The 19566-nt window shown below is 40.3% G+C and overlaps 1 protein-coding gene and 1 long non-coding RNA gene across 4 annotated transcripts in view; one reads left to right on the top strand and one right to left on the bottom strand.

The window, feature by feature from the left end:
* LOC128251052 (uncharacterized) overlaps positions 1–8550 on the top strand; it is an 83713-nt gene extending 75163 nt beyond the window's left edge. The window contains exons 3-4 of one of the 3 annotated variants that reach the window (XR_016239241.1): positions 3706–5968; positions 7106–8550. Coding sequence is in view for 1 of the 3 variants with exons in the window: in XM_052977365.1 (XP_052833325.1) it covers positions 7106–7367 (262 nt within the window). In the remaining 2 variants the exon portion in view is untranslated. The other 2 variants (XR_016239240.1, XM_052977365.1) reach the window with 2 other exon arrangements.
* Positions 8551–12459: 3909 nt separating this feature from the next.
* LOC128251063 (uncharacterized) overlaps positions 12460–19566 on the bottom strand; it is a 63187-nt gene continuing 56080 nt past the window's right edge. The window contains exon 4 of the long non-coding RNA XR_016239238.1: positions 12460–12632. This is a non-coding gene — a long non-coding RNA (uncharacterized LOC128251063). The remainder of the gene's footprint in view (positions 12633–19566) is intronic.

Genomic DNA, 19566 nt, shown 5'->3' with positions numbered 1-19566 from the left:
CAGCCAATCCTGACACGAGCTGACGGGAACTACCTGAGTCTTATCATTAACATAATGTACAAGCAGACAAGAGCAATCCACTTTACTATGCTGTCAATAATAATTGTAAGGTCAATAACAAACCAGATTACAGGATGCACAAAGTAGCTCAGTATTCGGAAATATGCAAGAGCTGCTGTGGAACAACAAACACGTGATAGTCCAAGGGGAGAGCATTATTGCATACAATAGCATTATCCACACTCTTGTACGTTTCTGAGGCATAGATGTTCAACAGATAAAGGAAGTTCCTGTATGCACTGATGAGAAAATTGTGGCAGATCATTAACATTATTTGGAAGCAGATCAGAAACACCTCTACTTTAGAGTCAAGCAAATTCTCTGGCATGGAAAAGTTATTAATGCAGGGAAAACTCCGCTAACCTGAGCATGTTGAAATAATCGTTGAGGGAAAGCGATTACCAAAACGAATGCACTTCTTCACAATAGAGTAGATGTATGAAAACTTAGGCAAGATTCTGACTGAGATACAAGAGTGTGGTTAGGTGTAAGATGGAAAGCTGAAACGTTTGTGATCGCAGCTCAGGAAACAAACGAGGAGGGGGAGATCATTTTTCTTCCATATTACAATTTGTGAATTTACAGTCATCGTCGACTTTCGATGAAGATTCTATGACGATGATGATGACAATGACCTATGTATTTATAGTGTGCGTGTATATGAGTGTTTGTGTAGGATATGTATATGTATATATATATATATATGACATGCATGCGAGCATGAATGTAGGGTTATTTTTGTATCTGTGTATGTATGATGTACATGTATATCTATATAGCTATGCAATCTATTTGTGTGTGCGTCCACGCTCACGTGCTTTGTGTGTGTGTGTGTGTATGTGTGTGTGTGTGTGTGTGTGTGTGTGTGTGTGTGTGTGTGTGTGTGTGCTGTAAGCGTCTGCATATTCGTATGTATGTTCACATTATATACTGATTGAATGCAAAATGCATGAATGGATTAGTTTTGCTAAAGCATATTTAAACCTTCATGTATTCAGATGTGTATAAACGTGTACGCGCGCGAGCGCATGTGTGTGTGTGTGTGTGTGTGTGTGTGTGTGTGCGTGTGCGCAGGCGTGTTTAGATAGGTCTGTAACATAATTAGAAAATGTGTGGGCGGATGCTTATGTCTATACATCTGTTTACGCATATATGTATGCACATGTTTATGTGTGTGTGTGTGTGTGTGTGTGTGTTTGTGTGTGTGTGTGTGTGTTTGTGTCTGTGTGTATACGTGTCTGTTTGTATCTTATGACTGTATCGTTACGTATGTGAATGTACTTTTTCCTTATGTGTGAGTCTTTATGAATGTGCGTATACATGAATCTGTGTGTGCGTGGGAGTGTATGTGTGCATGTGTATGCGTTCCTGTTTGCTTATCTATGTATGCATGTTTATATGTATCTGTGTGAGTCTGTATATGTTTGTGTCTGCTTCCGTGTCCTTGTATCTGAGTGATTCTGTGTAAGTGTATGTGTCTATATGTCAGTGTGTGTGTGTGTGTGTGTGTGTGTGTGTGTGTGTGTGTGTGAGTGCATCTGTATTTGCATATTCGGGTGCATGCGTCCACTTGCTTTTCTACTTGAATATCTGCATATGCATCTGCATGTATGTGCATGCATGAGGCACTATATATTTGCATATATCGTCGAGTGTATGTAAGTGCATACACGCAACCGTATACGCTTACATGTGTGGCTGTGTATGTGACTTTAGTAATTGTACATACCTGCAGCTACATGCATCACGTGTGTGTGGCGCATGTATGCATATGCATATGCATACATGCAGCTACAAGTCTGTGCATGTCAATTCGTAAGAGTCGAAATTTATAAATGAGAATCAATTTTTCAATTTAATTCTGTTAAAGAAATCTTTATTATTAATTCAGCTGACTTTCTCCAGTTCTTTTTCTATAGTCATATCTTTCTTTATAGGCTCTCTTCATATACCGTATTGAATAACAGAACAGAGCCAGGATTGAGCGGCAGGAAGAGTATGAAGAGATCTAGTGTTGTGCAGAGGACGTGTGTAGGAGGGGAAAGTTGCTGGCTTGATGTGTCTCTCTCAGTGTCTATGTACGTACGTACGTGTGTGTGTGTGTGTTTTCGATTTATGTGTAAATGTATGAGTTTATTTTTATACGTAAGGGTTGGTATATTGTGCGTATGCGTGTTTAGATAGACTCACGATAGGAGTAAAGTGGATAAGAGAAGAATAAACAGAATATGACAGAGAGATAGAGAGAGAAAGACAGTAGGTAAGAGAGAGAGGGGGAGACAGAGGAGAAAAGAGAGAGGAGAGAAAAGAGAGAGGAGAGAAAGAGAGAGAGGAAAGGAAAGACAGAAGATGGAGGTAAAGTGTAAAATAGGTGTTGGCTACGTGGTGAGGAAGTTTGCTTGGCAACCACGTGGTTCCGGATTCGATCTGATCACGAGTAATGATTTCTCAAGGGAAGATGGTGGACAGAAACTGTAATAAGTACTGTAGTCGATATGACATACATACATACATACATACATACATACACACATACATACATACATACATACATACATACACACATACATACATACACGCATTGTTGTTGTTGTTGTTGTTGTTGGCACTCCGTCGCTTACGACGTCGAGAGTTCCAGTTGATCCGATCAACGGAACAGCCTGCTCGTGAAATTAACGTGCAGGTGGCTGAGCACTCCACAGACACGTGTACCCTTAACGTAGTTCTCGGGGATATTCAGCGTAATGCAGTGTGACAAGGCTGGCCCTTTGAATTACAGGCACAACAGAAACAGGAAGTAAGAGTGAGAGAAAGTTGTGGTGAAAGAGTACAGCAGGGTTCGCCACCATCCCCTGTCGGAGCCTCGTGGAGCTTTAGGTGTTTTCGCTCAGTAAACACTCACAACGCCCGGTCTGGGAATCGAAACCGCGATCCTATGACCGCGAGTCCGCTGCCCTAACCACTGGGCCATTGTGCCTCCACCCATACACGCATACATACATACATACATACATACATACATACATACATACATACATACATACATAGCCCTAGCCCGACTAAAGCCTTGTAAGTAAACCCCTAATTGTGAGTCTGGATGAGCTTGGGTTTTAGGAAAAAGAAATTAACCAGCTGATTTGCACATTACAAACACAGTCTCTAAGCGGAACTTTGAAACTATGCAAGACTTTTCTCAGGTTTACAATGTGACAGTTTTCGTTATCTACAATCCAATGATAGAGTTTTGTGTCTTTGTAAGAAACCAGTTCCTTGCACAGAGGAAGAATTTAAATAGGTAAAAACAGGAAAAAATACATACATACATACATACATACATATAGCCGCAAGCATGGCTTTGTGGTATGATGTTCCGGGTTCAGTCCCACTGAGTGACAACTTGGATGACTGTCTTCTACTATAGCCTTTAGCCGACTGGAGCCTTTTGAGTGGATTTAGTAGACAGAAACTGAAAGAATCCCGCCGTTTAAGTGTGTGTGTGTGTGTCTGTGTATGTGTGTGTCTGTGTATGTGTGTGTGAATGACGGGTGCGTATATCTAGATGTGAGTGCCTTTGTTTGCGTTTGTCCACCACCACTGCTTGACAACTAATGTTGGTCTTTTTTTTTTTACATCATCATTATCTAGCAGTTCCACAAAAGACACCGTTACAAGACATACCAGGCGTTGATTTGTTCGGCTAAATCCTTCAAGGCAAGTGCCCCAGCATGGCTGCAGTCTAATGACTGAAACAACCAAAATATAAAAGCAAATAGATACATACATGGGTCAACAAGAGCCATGGTCGCTTCAACTGCTTTTGTTTTTGTCTTTTTTTACCATATGCACGTGTTGAGACATGCATAAAAGAAAACATACAGATCTGCACGTACTCTGATCCCAAATGTTTGCACAAAAACCCTATTGATTTTGTAAATTCCAGGTTAGAAATTTGCTCTTTCTCCATTTGCAAGAAATCTAAAAATAAAACTAATTAATAACATCCATCCATCCATACATACATACATACATACATACGCACATACATACGCACATACACATTTATGTGCATGCATACATATATGTAGCTACGTAAAAAACGTTGTATGCATTCTGACGAATCCAAACACCTGCGCAACTCAGGTGGGGAGGGGCGGAATAGTCACTGATAATGTTTTCTTTAATAGAATAGATTTATTGCTCTAATTAGCAAAACTCAATGCTCTTTCAGTTATACACACGTGCGCACACACACAGTCACACACACATTCACACACACACACACATACACACACACACACACACACAGAGGAGCAGGTACAGACGTGTCTGTGTGGTAAGAAGTTTGCTTCCCAGGCATACGGTTCTGGGTTCAGTCCTACTGAGTGACACTTTGGGCAGGTGTCTTCTACAGCTTCATATGACAAAAGCGTTGAAATTATATTTACTGAACGGAAAGAGAATGAAGCCTGTCATGCATGTGTATGTGTGTGTGTGTGTGTGTGTCTGTGTGTGTGTGTGTCTGTGTGTGTGTGTGTCTGTGTGTGTGTGTGTTTGTGTGTGTGTGTGCGTGTGTGTGTGTGTGTGTGTATGGTGTTTGTTTGACCCCCATCACCGCTTGAAAACCGGTGTTGGTGTATTTACCTCCCTGTAAATTAGCAGTTCGGCAAAAGAGACCGATAGTACCAGGCTTGAAAAAAGAAGTGAGTACCGGGGTTCGATTTCTTCGACTTGCCGTAGTGTAATGACTGAAAAAAGTATATGTAGATAGACAAACAGACAGATAGATAGATAGATAGATAGATAGATAGATAGATAGACAAACAAACATATACTCATACACGCAGAGACTGATGAGGAGTGAAATGGGATGATTGTGGAGGTGAGTGAGAGATAAAAAATAATTAATCCCATAGAAGCTGTATTTACCATATCTATCTCGCCATGGAATCTATCAGCTATGAATGAACTATTTTTGGCACCATAATAGACATTCACTCTTTAACCAATTGCTAACTGACATGGACATTGTTATTTCAACATTTTCCCATAGATCTTTAATAGTCCCTCCTCCTGTTCTTTGTATTCATTCCAACACTATTATATTCCTTTCTATCTATCTATCTATCTATCTATCTATCTATCTATCTATCTATCTCCCCCTCTCTTCCTCTCTATCTATCTATCTATTTATCTATTTCTATCTCTGCCTCTCACTCTCCCTAGTCTCTTCCCCTTCCTCCTCCTTTCAATTTTCCGATATTTCCCTCCTCCCTCCGCACCAACGTCTTATTAATTCTTTTTCTCTCTGTATGCAACGTGTTTCTTTTATTTTATGTATTCCTACATCAGTTATTGATTTCTAATAGAGATAGCCACAAGTCCATAAACTGTTTGCTTACACATCCATACAATCCCACCACACACACACGCACACACACACACACACACACACACATAAACATAAATATATAAGCATGCGTACACAGACATACACGCACACAGTGAAACGAGCGCACATACATATATATAATTTGAATATGAGAGCGTATGCATGTATATGTTTATATATATGTGTATGATTGAGTAGTATTTTATTTTAGCTATCCGGGAAAGATGAAAAGAAATGAAGACAGCAGCGAGATTTTAATCTCAATATTATAATTGGAGCGATATTTTCCTACATAGGCATAAGGCCATGGATTTTGTGAATGTATTGTGATCGACTTTAACGATCTAGTGTTTCACAGGTACTTATTTATCGACCCCGACTCTGGGACGATTAATAGTGACGTCGTAACTCCAGGATTTCAACACCAAAAAAAATAAGAGTCCTAACTTAACATAGATCTCATAAAGACCTAAAATCCAGTGGTGGCGAGGATTCTATATTATACTAACCCAACATTTGGTAGGTATCTCATTTTATTGATCCTGGAAGGATGAAATGAAAGTTCATTCTTATTGGGACTTGTGCTCAGTACTTAAAGGGCTGCAGCTATATAAAGCCAGGCATTTTCCGTGCCTAGCTTTATTTATCGATTTTAATAATAATGATTTCAAGTATCGGCACAAGGATTCAAAGTTTGGAGCAGGTATAGTCAGTAGCGTAACTGTGGTGGAGAGACAAGGAGGAACGTTCCCCGGAAGCCGATTGAAAGGGGGCGTCTCATCAAAAGCAAGAAAGATGAGACTTTAAACAATTGTGTTTTTTTTTTTTATTACATCGCATTTTACACGTTAGGTTTTTTAATGTTACAATCGGAGAAGCTGGCTGATGCTTTAAATGGTTCAAATAAGGAGGTTTCGTAAAAGTAAACGTTCAAAAAATATATCTTGGATTACAGGCTGTACAGAATCGGCAGGTAAATGAACCCTGGTAAAATATTGCTTTAAAACATTAATTACTTGTAACAAATAAGTACTATATAATATTGTGGATTTTGTAATGGAGGGGGGCACATTTTTGCGGCTTGCCCCGGGCGCGGTTTACCCTAGCTACGCCACTGGGTATAGTCGCTTAAGAACTTATGCGACTATTGCCTTTTTTATCAGCACCAGAAGAAAAAAAAACGGCGCTGTCAACTTTGGTGGTATTTTAACACAGAACGAATAAATATGTTGCTCAAAACCTCAAGGAATTTGGCCGACTGCTTTATTAATAATAGTTTCAATTTTTGGCACAGGTCAGCAGTTTTTGAGCAGAGAGATAAGTCGATTACATCGGTCTTAGTACTTGTCTGGTGCTTATTTAATTGACCTCGAAAGGATGAAAGGCAAAGTCGACTGCAATGGAATTTGAACTTAGAACGCAAAGACGAACGGAATGTCACTTAGCATTTTGTCCGACATGTAAACGGTTCTGCCAGGTCACCGCATCGGACGCTTTATTAATAGTTGAAGCAGAAACTGTAAACAGGTGGACTAAATTCTATAAACTATTTTAGTTTTATCTTTTCGCGTTTAATACTAGGGTTGGCTTTACCATTTCTGTCATGAGTGGTTGTCCCATGAATATACTGGGTACAGTATGTATTTTTTTTCACAGTTGTAAGCAGTTCGAGACGGTGCCAAGTGGCAGTGTTCCATCACCATCGGAAACAAAATCTTCGAAGCAACCAGAAGGGAAAAGGAAGAAATCAAACGGCAGGAAAGAAAGGCTTGACAAAATCAACCTCGTCTGCCACCAACATTACCATGCAGTCAGTGACATCGACTTTTCTATGCAAGAATTGGTCTATTTAGTCATCAACGCCATCACCATAAAGGATGTGTTCGGCAAAGAAACTAAATTCTCGAATACGAGATAAAGCCAATGTGAACAATTTTTGGCATTATATCAATGTAAAGATATTGTTACTATTTTCACAATTTAAAGAACAACGAACTAAATATTCTGCGTTTTTTTGAAAGTTAAGAGGTGATGTATTGAATGCTGTGAGCAAAAAATTCTTGATTATTTAAAATTTCTTTTTAAGTTCGAGAGAGAAAAAACACACAACTTATCAACAATTGTTAGTGACTAGCAAAGAAAAGGGGAAGATAATCTCAAGGAATTAAGAATTACTCTCTTAAATAAACATATTGGAAGAATAAAAGTTTGACCTTAGCTTGCAGCTAAGGAATAAGTGTGGATATTTTTCGCCCTGTTAGATCCCATTAGCATAGTATAGTCAGCACATCTTCATGATCTGTTGATAAAGACTTATATCTAGTAAAAGAGTTACAAATAAGGGTTAGGTAGTATAATTTGCATAATCTAAACAATAAATTCAGCTAAAAGGTGTAATTCAAACGAGCCAACGGTATGAATTTGATAAATATTATTTATAATGTATATAATAGCAACATTTACTGCTGTTTCTATGTTCTGAGTACAAGGGTCATTGAGGAAATAATCGTCATCCTGTGCTGCTGTCAGATCGTTTCTCTATATTATAAGATGCGTTGCCCATTGCTAATGTAAGAAATCAGGAGTCCAGTGAAAGAAGAGAATGGTCAATCCAGGCCTTTCGCTATGTGTCTGGGTAAAACTTCTAGTTGCTACTTATCGCAGTTCTTTTTTACCCTCTATTTTACACTAAGAAAGCTAATTTGTGATACAATGAAGATGCCTCTACATGATTGCTTGACCTGCAGGAAATACACAGATTTTCTTCAAATCACATCATACAATATTTGTTTAAAATGTAAAATATTGGATGATAACAATCGGAATACTTTTCATCATGTCTGCTCGGTCGTGGATTCCCAAAACAGCATCTATCATACATGTTTGAGTTAAACCAACGTCCACTGTTCTCACTTCGTTAAGAAATACACATGCTAAAAGTAATTAAAAACATGAGTACTTTACATTTCCTTTATTTTAAAACACTATGTAACTCAAATTATAATATTTACTACGATCCTTTACGTTCTTAATTCAAATCCAGGCGCAGTCAGCTTTAAATTTCATCCCTCTGAGGCCAATAAAATAGAGTACTATAGAAATACTGGGATCAGTTTTTATTCTTATAATGTATCTTAGATGTGAATGGAATTAAAATAGAAGCCGAGACGATATTTCACCAAAGCACTACATAACTCCGGGTTATAGACAAAATTGTTTTCGCTCTCACCTCAAAGTACTACATAAGCAGAAACAAAAGTCTAGGCGGTGAGCTGGCAGAAACATTAGCATGCCGGGCGAAATGCTTAGCGGCATTTCGTCTGCCGCTACGTTCTGAATTCAAATTCCGCCGAGGTCGACTTGGCCTTTCATCCTTTCGGGGTCGATTAAATAAATACCAGTTACACACTGGAGTCGATGTAATCGACTTAACCCCTTTGTCTGCCCTTGTTTGTCCACTCTATGTTTAGCCCCTTGTGGGCAGTAAAAAATAAGAAACAAAAGTCTAGTATTTTATATCACTACAATGCACAATATAACTACTGTAAAAGCCAAGACACTGCATCACCACTAAATAAGCTGGAACAAAAAACTAGCACCTTCTATCATTACAGAGCACTAATTAAGCCACAGTTTAAGAACAGAAAACTGTGCTCACATCAGAATATTGCAAACGCTTCAACTAAATTACCTCAAGTATCTTGTACTTTCACTTTTACAGTGATAAAATTACAGAGCTCAGATTGTCTCATCTACTTTCACTGCAAAGCAATTCAAAACCTTATATCCGCAGCCTTACGATCTGGCCATCACCGGATTACGAGAAAAGGATAAAAAACAGAATCTAACCCTCAAGTTTAGTGACAGATTCTGTAAGTAGAGTTTAACTATCTCATTCTATTAAAGCTAGAACATTGCTTAAAACAGAATGTAATACGACTCATGGTTCTTTCGATAACAGGCACAGGGCCTGAAATTTAGGAGGAAGGGGCTAACCGTTTACATCGACCCCAGTATTCGACTAGTACTTAGTCGTCGACCACAAAACGATGAAAGACAAAGTCGATCTCGGCGGAATTTGAACTCATGAGATAAGGACGGACGAAATGCTGCTAACCATTTTGTCCGGCGTGTAATACAACTAATAATGCTTGCATACAAAATATTTTGTTACATATACTAAAAACGTACTTGCAGAAAATTCTGTACAGATGTTCCTTCATTTCATTTCAAGTAAAAATGGTTGTTTGCACGTACGTTGTTTTAGCACTGCCGCCTTTATTCGCTTCTCTCAGTACTTTAGACGATATTCTGAAGCATTGAAATACAACTACATATCAGAAAGATGCGGAACTATATCACCAAGACACTTAGCTGCGGAAAACAAAGTTTGGTGACTAACAGCCCGACCTTGCTATAGGATCAACAAACTAATGGTAGCAAATTCAAAAACGTGCCGACCATGAAAGATCAGATTTAAGAAGTTCAGCTTGTCTAGCATCCCTTACTTTCATTTTCATTATCAAGTATTATTATAGCTCACCGGTACACAGACTAATCTCCTGGAGATTAGCATCCTGGACTTGCTTGCACTTACTACAAAACACAAAATATCTAAACATTACCTTCACCACAGTCATTATCGCAACCACCGCCATCACAACCACCACCACCGCCGCCGCCACCACCACCACCACCATCATCATCATTATCATCATCATCATCGTCATCATCACCATCACCATAGTTATGATTATCAAACCCGATTATCATTATAAGCATGATTATAATCAACATCTTTATCAGTTTGACGATAGAATTGCTAATTCACCATAAAACGTCTGATTCTTTTATGTTTCTATTTGCACCAAAACCCGACCCGACAACCAACATTCCTCTCCATCGCCACTACCAGTGCCACAAGCAACAATACCAAAAGCCACCGCCATATTGCTACAACTACGAACAACAACAGCAACATGATTACTACCATTACCATCACTAGCAACACAACCACCACAACAATATCACAACTAAACCGCTACTACGGCCACGATCAACACAAATTACTGCAAAAGCCACCACCACCACCACCACCACCACCACCATCATTGCTTGCACCACTCTCATCACCGTTCCACCGTTAGTAGTAGTAGTAGTAGTAGTAGTAGTAGTAGTAGTAGTAGTAGTAGTAGTAGTAGTAGCAGCGGCGGCGGCGGCGGCGGCGGTGGTGGTGGTGGTGGTGGAAATACCACCTCCGCCATCATCATCATCATCATCATCATCAACGTCATCACCACTACAACCCCTGTGCATTAACCCAACCGTCAAACACTACACTGCCACCGCCACCACCACCATCAAACAGTAATCTTCTCTACTACTACCCTAATTTCTAAACATTACCACCACCACCACTACCCAATCCATCACTACCACTGTAACCGCCACATTCACTAATACCATCAAAACCATCACCACCACCATCGCTTCCACCAACACCATCACCATCACCACTACTACCATTACTACCACCATCGCCATCATCATCGTCAATATCACCACCACCACCACTACCACCAGTGCATCGCCTTTACCACCACCACTATCGCCTCCACCATCACTAACGCCTCCACCATCATCACTACCACCACCACCACCACCAGCACACCGCCATTACCGTAAAACTTATTCAGGTACGAAAGGAAATATATTGATTCAATCGCTGTAGGTATTTATCGCGTATCTTCTCTATGTTCTTAGTGATTTCAAGAAGTATTGTCAATGTAATGAGCTTAATTCACTCAGTGAATCTCCTCAGATGATTTCTGCCCTGTCCCGCCTCACATTCTCTTGTTCTTCTTGTATTAACTTTACGCTATTACATAGATAGCCTCGTCAGACGGCTTGGCTTGGACAGCTCAACACCACACTGCTTATCACCATCACCGACTCCGCAACACGACCACCATCACAGCTTTTATATAAGTACACACACAGACACAGACACACACAGATAGACAGATGGATAGATAGATAGATAGATAGATAGATAGATAGATAGATAGATAGATAGATAGATAGATAGACCTGCAATAACCATTACGACCACTACAACTGTCAGAAACCATTAGCAAAACCACCACCACCACCACAAAGGATATCATCACTACCACTTCAGCTATCGCTACTTTTACCACTAGTGCTTTCACCACTACCAACACCGCCACTGCTATAGATATTGCTTTCAACACCAACAGCCAACACGTCTTTCAAGACCATTGAGACCATTTTCAGCATCTCTCCACTACAATCACTACTACTACTGCTGCTGCTACTACTACTACTACTACTACTACTACTACTACTACTACTACTACTACTACTGCTGCTGCTGCTGCTGCTGCTGCTGCAACGATGACGATAACCAATACTTTCAATATCACCACCAACTTCAATAGCGCCAAAGTCACTCTCAAGAATGGCTTCAGATTTTTTGGCACAAGGCCAGCGAGTTTGAAGGAGGGGTAAGTTGATGACACCGATCCCTAGTCCTGAACTGGTACTTATTTCATTGACTCCAAAAGGATGAAAGCAAAGTCGACCGGTAGAATTTGAACTCAGAACGCAAAGACGGGCGAAATGCCGCTAAGCATTTTTCCCGGCGTGCTAACAATTCTGCCAGCTCGCCACTTTTTCTGTTACAATCAATATTTCTTTGTTCTTTTCTCTTACAGTCAATATTTCTGGTGAGTCGGCAGAAACGTTAGCACGCTGGACAAAATGCTTAGCGGCATTTCGTTCGTTTTTCCGTTCTGAGTTCAAATCCCTCCGGGGTCAGCTTTGCCTTTCATATAAAATAAAATAAGTACCAGTTGAGCACTGTGGTCGATCAAATCGACTTGGGTCCTCTCCCGAAAGTGCTGGCCTGGAGCCAAAATTTGAAACCAGTATTAACATTTCCTTAAAGCGGTGAGCTGGCACAACTGTTAGCACGCCGGACAAAATACTTAGCGCCATTTCGTCCACCTTTACGTTCTTAATTCAAATTACCCCTTTCGATAAATTTGCTGGCCTTGTGCCAAAATTTGAAACCAACCTTATAGTTACTTGTGCATATCCACCAAGATTTAAACCAGCTATAACAACAGCAACGAGGGAAGCCTCAATGTGATTGCTCGATCTGCGAAAAGAGTAGCCAAATTTCAAATCGCACTCTGCAGTCTTAAAATTAAACACATTCAACGAATGTAGTCCAATGTGGTCCTCTCTATATGTGTATATGCGTATATGTGTGCGTGTGTTTGTGTATGTATATATGCATGCCTTCATACATACATAAATACACACATACATACACGCACACACACACGCACACACATATACATGCACACACATCTATCCATACATACACATATACATACACACATAGATACATACATAATACATACATACACATAAACATACATACATAAATACATACACACACACATACATACATACATACATACATACATATATACATACATACATGCATACATATATTTAAGTCTAGTCAGTCTTTTGCTACTCTGTGTCACGCCTGTGGGATTTCAAGTAAATTAAAGTGATCTAAGAAAAATAACTCAGGATGGCCAGCGGCATGTTTTGAACAACATACACAAATACAGGTATATTGAATACTATACAATATAAATTCTTCGTTATCAAAACTATCGTCTCCTCTGCAAGTGTATCATAACCACCAAACGACGATGACAGGTCTACACAGGAAGGGGAGATAATCAAAGTTGACATGCTATTAAGGAAAAGAACATGCTTCTGGCTCAGTATCCATCATAAGCACAACTGCATAATCTTGTCTCCAGTCGCCAAGGGACTTAGTTTTATATAGAGTAGCACACAATGATAGCAAAGGAAAATCGTACAAACACAGAGATGTGTATGTGTAGATGGATGTATATTCTTTTATTTTTTTTTTACTTGTTTCAGTCATATGACTGCGGCAATGCTGGAAGGTTTTAGTCTAACAAATCGACCCCTGGATTATTTTAAAGCCTAGTAATGCTTATTGTATTGGTCGCTTTTACCATTTAGTTCGGTATGGATAAAAAACCATTATCGGTAAAAACTTATACAAAAAGTTTTTTCTATAATTATAAACATAATTAAAGGATCAGCAAAAGTTTCTTCACCACAGACCGAAATTTAGAAACAGCAGTTAAAATACTAATTCTTCTACTACGATATGTCTCCACAGATAGCAATACTCGTAATTCACATAGGCAAAAAAGAAGAAAAAATAACGAAACCAACCAGCCTTAGTTAATCATGTACGCTTTTCGGGATTAGAATGGTATAAAATTCATTTCCTTCTTCAGAAAATTCTAGATTATAAATTTGAAAATGCTGAAAAAAACCATACATGCTCGATCAGGCGACATCGAACATCGCATAAGAGAAACAGCATTTCCGAATTGATATAGACGAGTAAGTGTATGTTTTTATAGTAACATCTATCATCAAAGCAGTCTATCATGGACCAATAGCCGGATTAATACCTCCCACTTTGAATGGTATGTGTTTGCATTCCAAGAACAAAGAATATCAACCAAGTACCTGATGTACAAAAGGGATAGAGATGCGGGAGAAGCCGTAAAATGTGACAACTGATGCAGTCTTTGTGGAGTTCACACTGAAAATATCACCCATATCGTAAACAGTCGTCCGAAAATGTCATCACGGTATTATCTACCGATGAAACATGACGTTGTAGCTAGGACACACTATAATGAAATCCGTCGGAAAGATAATCCCGAAGACAAATAAATAAAAACCCACAATATGGTAGAAGCCACAGCCACTCATAAGGAAAAGGAATACTGGTGGAATGTACCAGTGAAGACCTCAGTATAATGTAAGCACAATAGACCTGGTATAATGATTTGGGATAGAGAAGAGAAACTGTACACAGTTGTGGAAATTAGCTGCCCAGTGGATGTTAACATAAAGCTAAAGAGCAGTGAAAAAGAGAACACCTATGCTGAACTATTGAGTAATCGTCAGTTACTCTTTCCAGGTTACAAGTTAAGGTTTATACTTGTAATTATTGGAGCCCTGGGATATGTAACACACTGCCTAAATACCAATCTTGAGAAATTAGGCTTCTCAAAACCAGAAAGGAGAAAGCTAATTCGAAGACTACAGATCCAATCCATCACTAGAACTGTAAAAATCTTTAAAACTTACCAGTTTATCATTTAAATATATATGATCATGTCTAGATATGTAACTATATGCATGAGAATACATACATAAAACATACAAATCTGCACATACATACATACATACATACATACATACATACATACAAAAATACCCTGTTGTTGATGTTGAAATTCCAATGAAGGGACCTTGGATCTAGGTTAGAAATCGGTTCTTTCTCTATTGACAAGAAATTTTGAAATAAACTGAATAATGACATACATATATATATATATATATATATATATATATATATATATATATATATATACACGGTGTACATCAGTGGTTCCTAACCATTTTTTACCTGTGGACCCTTTTTGATCCCCATTTTACTCTAGCGGACCCCATAGCCTTCGATGCTTAAAAAAATTATTATATTTTTATAACTCAATAGTTTTAGAAATTGCATTAAGAAGTTAAAATATTTTGTGTATTTTAGAATTTACCCAAAATTTTTAACAACAAAATGTTTAATCAACCCAAAGGGTCATATGGACTCTAGTTGAGAACCATTGTTTAGATGAGAGAATGGTCACTACCAGAGCACATTTGACCCCACATCAATTTGGTTACTCGGTTAAGGCTGGCCTCCGGTTAAACAGTAACACAACCGCAATCGAAACGCCAAACACCGCCTCTACCCTTCCCCTTCACACACATACACACACATAAGCCACCACCTCCGCAATTCTCATCAACGACATTTACATCACCATGACTATGTCGACGCGGTGAACGTGTGAATGACACTGCTGACAAGTTTGTCTTTCCAGGCTGAAATCTTGTAATAAGCTACAGTAGTGTGTACACAAAATCATCGCAAAGAGAAAATGACTCAATCTCAAATATTTAGACGTTTGGCGGTAGGAGGCCTGTGTTTGTACGAATGTGTGTACGTGTATGCGTTTGTGTTCACATACAATATGTGCATATTTACACACATACGTGTGCGCGCGCGTGTGTGTTTATTTCGATCAGATGTGGGCTTTTCTCAAAATACCCGGTAAATTTAATAGTTTATTTAGTTCAAGTCTAATAAGAGCCTCACTTCCTCTTGTCAGAAAAAAAAAATGCGCTTTGTCATGTAGTACAGTATTTATTCTTCTGCTTACATACTTTAATGGGAAAATGTAAATATGCCTGTAGACCCAAAACATGGTTCTATATATCCAGTTTAACACACCTACGCAAGTTGGCCCTTATATGTCTTTAGCAGAGTTCGCTCTGCTGTAAATATCTGGACCAGCCATAGCTGTCGTTTTGCTGGTTAAAAATTTCGCTGGTTAAAATGCTGGTTCAGAGATTAGCATTGCAAAGACGTAGCTTTAGGTTCAATCTCAGTGCGCGGCAAGGTGCCTAATAGTGGCACTGAATACAATAGCCAGCGGCCGACCAACATCTTGTGATTAATTTTAACTGACAGAAACTATAAGAATATCGTGAGTGTATATATATATATATATACACACAAACACACACAAACATATATATATATATAGAGAGAGAGAGAGAGAGAGGGAGATAGAGAGAGGGAGATAGAGAGAGAGAGGGGAGTGGGGACAGACAGACAGACAGATGCCCTGCTATAAAAGATGGGCTTGAACAAATATTCTGCTTAATACCATAGATTTGCTTGTCGTTGATTTGACCTTAACCAGTTGCGCATCTCCCTTAATGGCTGATCACGAGCAAGAGTAGTGGGGGGGGGGGTATCATAGTATTGTATTGGGAGTGATTTTGGGGGTCCTGAATAATTCACCTCTGGAAGCATGGATGTTTCGTTCATCTTCCTTAAACAACCCTTATTCAGGGACCTTCCGTGCGGGATGGGCCACTCGACCTGAAGAAAATTCTAACTGGAGGTCATATGTTGTTTATCTTGATATGAGATCACCATGTCGCATGCATATGGTTATGATGCATGTGCTTGGTGTACCCCTATCATAAATTTGTACCTCAGTGTTATTGATGGAACGCATTGCTGTCTCACAATAATAATAATGATAATAGTAATAATAATAATAATAATTAATTCGTTTTATTGGCCACAAGGGCTAATATCAATTAAAAACATGTAAGGACAAAGACAGGACGAAGGTTACAAAAGGTTTTGTCCGAAAAGGTAGGAAAGTTCGTCTAAACAGAGGAAGAAAACGGAGAAAGATATAATAAATAAATAGATAAATAAATAGATAAATAAATAGATAAATGAATAAGTAGAACTCCCAAAGGGGGAGGCGCTTCGAAAAAGGAAAGGTTACACGTGGAAAAACCCATAAAACCACGGGAGCCTGGTCAGAAAAAATAAGAAAGGGGTATAGAGCCCTTTCTCCTTTTACATTACCTTTTTTTTTTTCCTACAGGTGTATTCTCAGAATTGGTCCGTTTATACTGGCCATTTTTCCAACAGTCACCCATCTTTCAACGAATTTGCTATGAGACAGCACTTCCCTCTCTACTCTCATCTTCCTTTTCAAGTGGAACTTGAAAAAGTTGATGAGGCCTTGGCCAAAGAGGAAAGTGTCTGTCTTTAGCCCTTTCAAACGGGTCCACCATATCACCTCTTTCGCTACAGCCACTAGGCATAGGAAAATTGCCTTGCCCTTCTGGTTAAAGGAGGTCGGCGGGTCAATTCTCACGATGGATCCAGCTGATAGCCGGATCCGCCCTACACGTGACAGTAGCTGTTCGATATAGACCCACAAGTCAGCAATGCTCGGGCACTGGACGAGTGTGTGCAGAACGGTTTCGTCGTCCTGAGCGCACCTCGGGCAGGCCCGGTTGACGGCACTTCCATATCGGTAGAGTTTATCTCGAACAGGTAGCGCACCTCGGTAGCACTGCCAGGCGAGGGACCTTTGGAAATTATCCATGGGCCCCGGCCCGAAAGTTCTCCTGAACAGACTGCTTAGCTGATTATCCTCGACGCCTAGAGTTTCCCCGAGAACATGCGCCGTGCCGACCAGGTCTACCCACGACAACCTCCATCTCATGCGCTACATCATAGAGAGAGTGGGTAACGAAGCTGGCGCGGGTGGGGCTTTGATCAATTTAGATCAGTCTAAAGCCTTTGATAGGGTCGACCATCGATACCTGGCAGCTGTTTTCAAGGCAGCTGGTTTCGGTCCGGTCTTCCGCGGGTGGATAGCTGCTTTATACAGCGGCATCTGCTCGGTCATACGGGTGAACGGCCATCTATCGGAACCGTTCAACATCTCGCGTTCGGTTCGCCAAGGGTGTCCTCTCTCCTCCCTTCTGTATGTATTGACTCTCGAGTCATTACTGCGGAAGTTGGAGGCTTTGAGGGGCGTCCCGCGTGATCTGGGATGTGGAAGGAGCGTGTCTGCCTATGCCGACGACGTTACCGTGATGGTGTCGAGCCACAGGCATATTGACCTGATTGGCGAGACACTAAACGAGTATGAAGCGGTGACAGGTGCGAAAATTAACGCGGAAAAGTCAATGGGCTTGCAACTAGGCACCTGGAGGGGCAAGTCCATGCCGTCCAACAGCGTCGTAGGGCACTGGACAGACGGACCCGTTAAACTGCTCGGGGTCTGGTTCGGTCTGGACCTCCAGTTGGAGAAAAACTGGGAAGAAGTGACGAACAGGGTGGCCAACCTCACCCAGAAATGGGCTGAGAGGAAGCTCTCCTTGAAAGGTCGAGCGGAGGTAGCGAATGCGTACATCGCATCCGTCATCTGTTACCGTTTGACCGTCGTCCCTTGTCCCGACCGCTGGTTAACCAAGATAGTACGCTTGCTCTTCAACTTTTTGTGGAAGGGTCAGGTACCACTGGTCAGGCGCTTCATCTGCTGTCAACAGCCGCTGAACGGAGGCCTTGGCATGCCGTGGTTGCTGATGCGCAAACATGCGCTCAGGCTACGACATCTCAAGCGTTTCGTGGACGGTGAACAGGTGTGGTCGCCTTTCGTCAGACGCGATTTTCCGCAGCTCGTTTCTTTAACAGAGCTGCAATCCTGGATCAAACGTAGACCGAGAAAGGGCGCTTGGCACCTCGAGTGCCGCCAAGCTTTCACCGCCCTCAGTCAGGCGGGCAGTGCGATCGGTAGTAGCTCCACTCTAGCGTTCTATAGAGGGTTAGTGGGAGAAAAAATAATAATAATAATAATAATTGGCTGGCATGTACGCCAATGTACGTCACTAGCCCAGAAGGAATATAAGAGACGCCACGGCGATATAGCCAGGCTCGTCCATTGGACACTTTGCAACAAGTATGGACGTCAGTTCTATATTTAAGAGATGAGGAATTATGTACATTATTTACAATATTTACATTATTTACATTTGACAGATATTTGTCCTATTCTTGCTTGTTGTTAACACAACGTTTCCACTGATATACCCTCCAACCTTCATCAGGTGTCTTGGGGAAATTTCGAACCTCGGTTCTCATTCCTAAGGTATTTTTCGATGTTCTTGTTGTTGTTGTTGCTGTTGTTGTTATTATTATTATTATTATTATTATTATTATTATTGCCCGTAGACAATTGCGGAGTGAATTTTAGGGCTTATAAATCTAATATTTTCCAAGCCTTCCCTAATACCGGTTCCCATATGCTATCCATATCTGCACTCGGTCTGCTAAAAAGGTTGTTGTGTCCTAGCATATGTACTGTTTCTTTTAGCTTTCGTATTTTCCAGTGGTGTTCTCTGTTCATTATTTTAACTTCATCCCACAGGTGCGATCCGCTTTTCCATACATGATCAGCTATACCCGATTTATCAATATCTCCTCGTGTCACAGCTTTGCGATGTTCCTCTACCCTTATTTTGAGGGGCGGAATGTTTCGCCTTTGTATAACCTACCACAGCTGCACGAAATGGAG

This window comes from Octopus bimaculoides, chromosome 2 (genome assembly GCF_046866305.1).
Source record: "Octopus bimaculoides isolate indiv1 chromosome 2, ASM4686630v1, whole genome shotgun sequence".
In the NCBI taxonomy this organism is placed as follows: Eukaryota; Metazoa; Mollusca; class Cephalopoda; order Octopoda; family Octopodidae; genus Octopus; species Octopus bimaculoides.
Note: the sequence above shows the minus strand (reverse complement) of the source record. Positions and strands in the feature narration are given on the sequence as shown.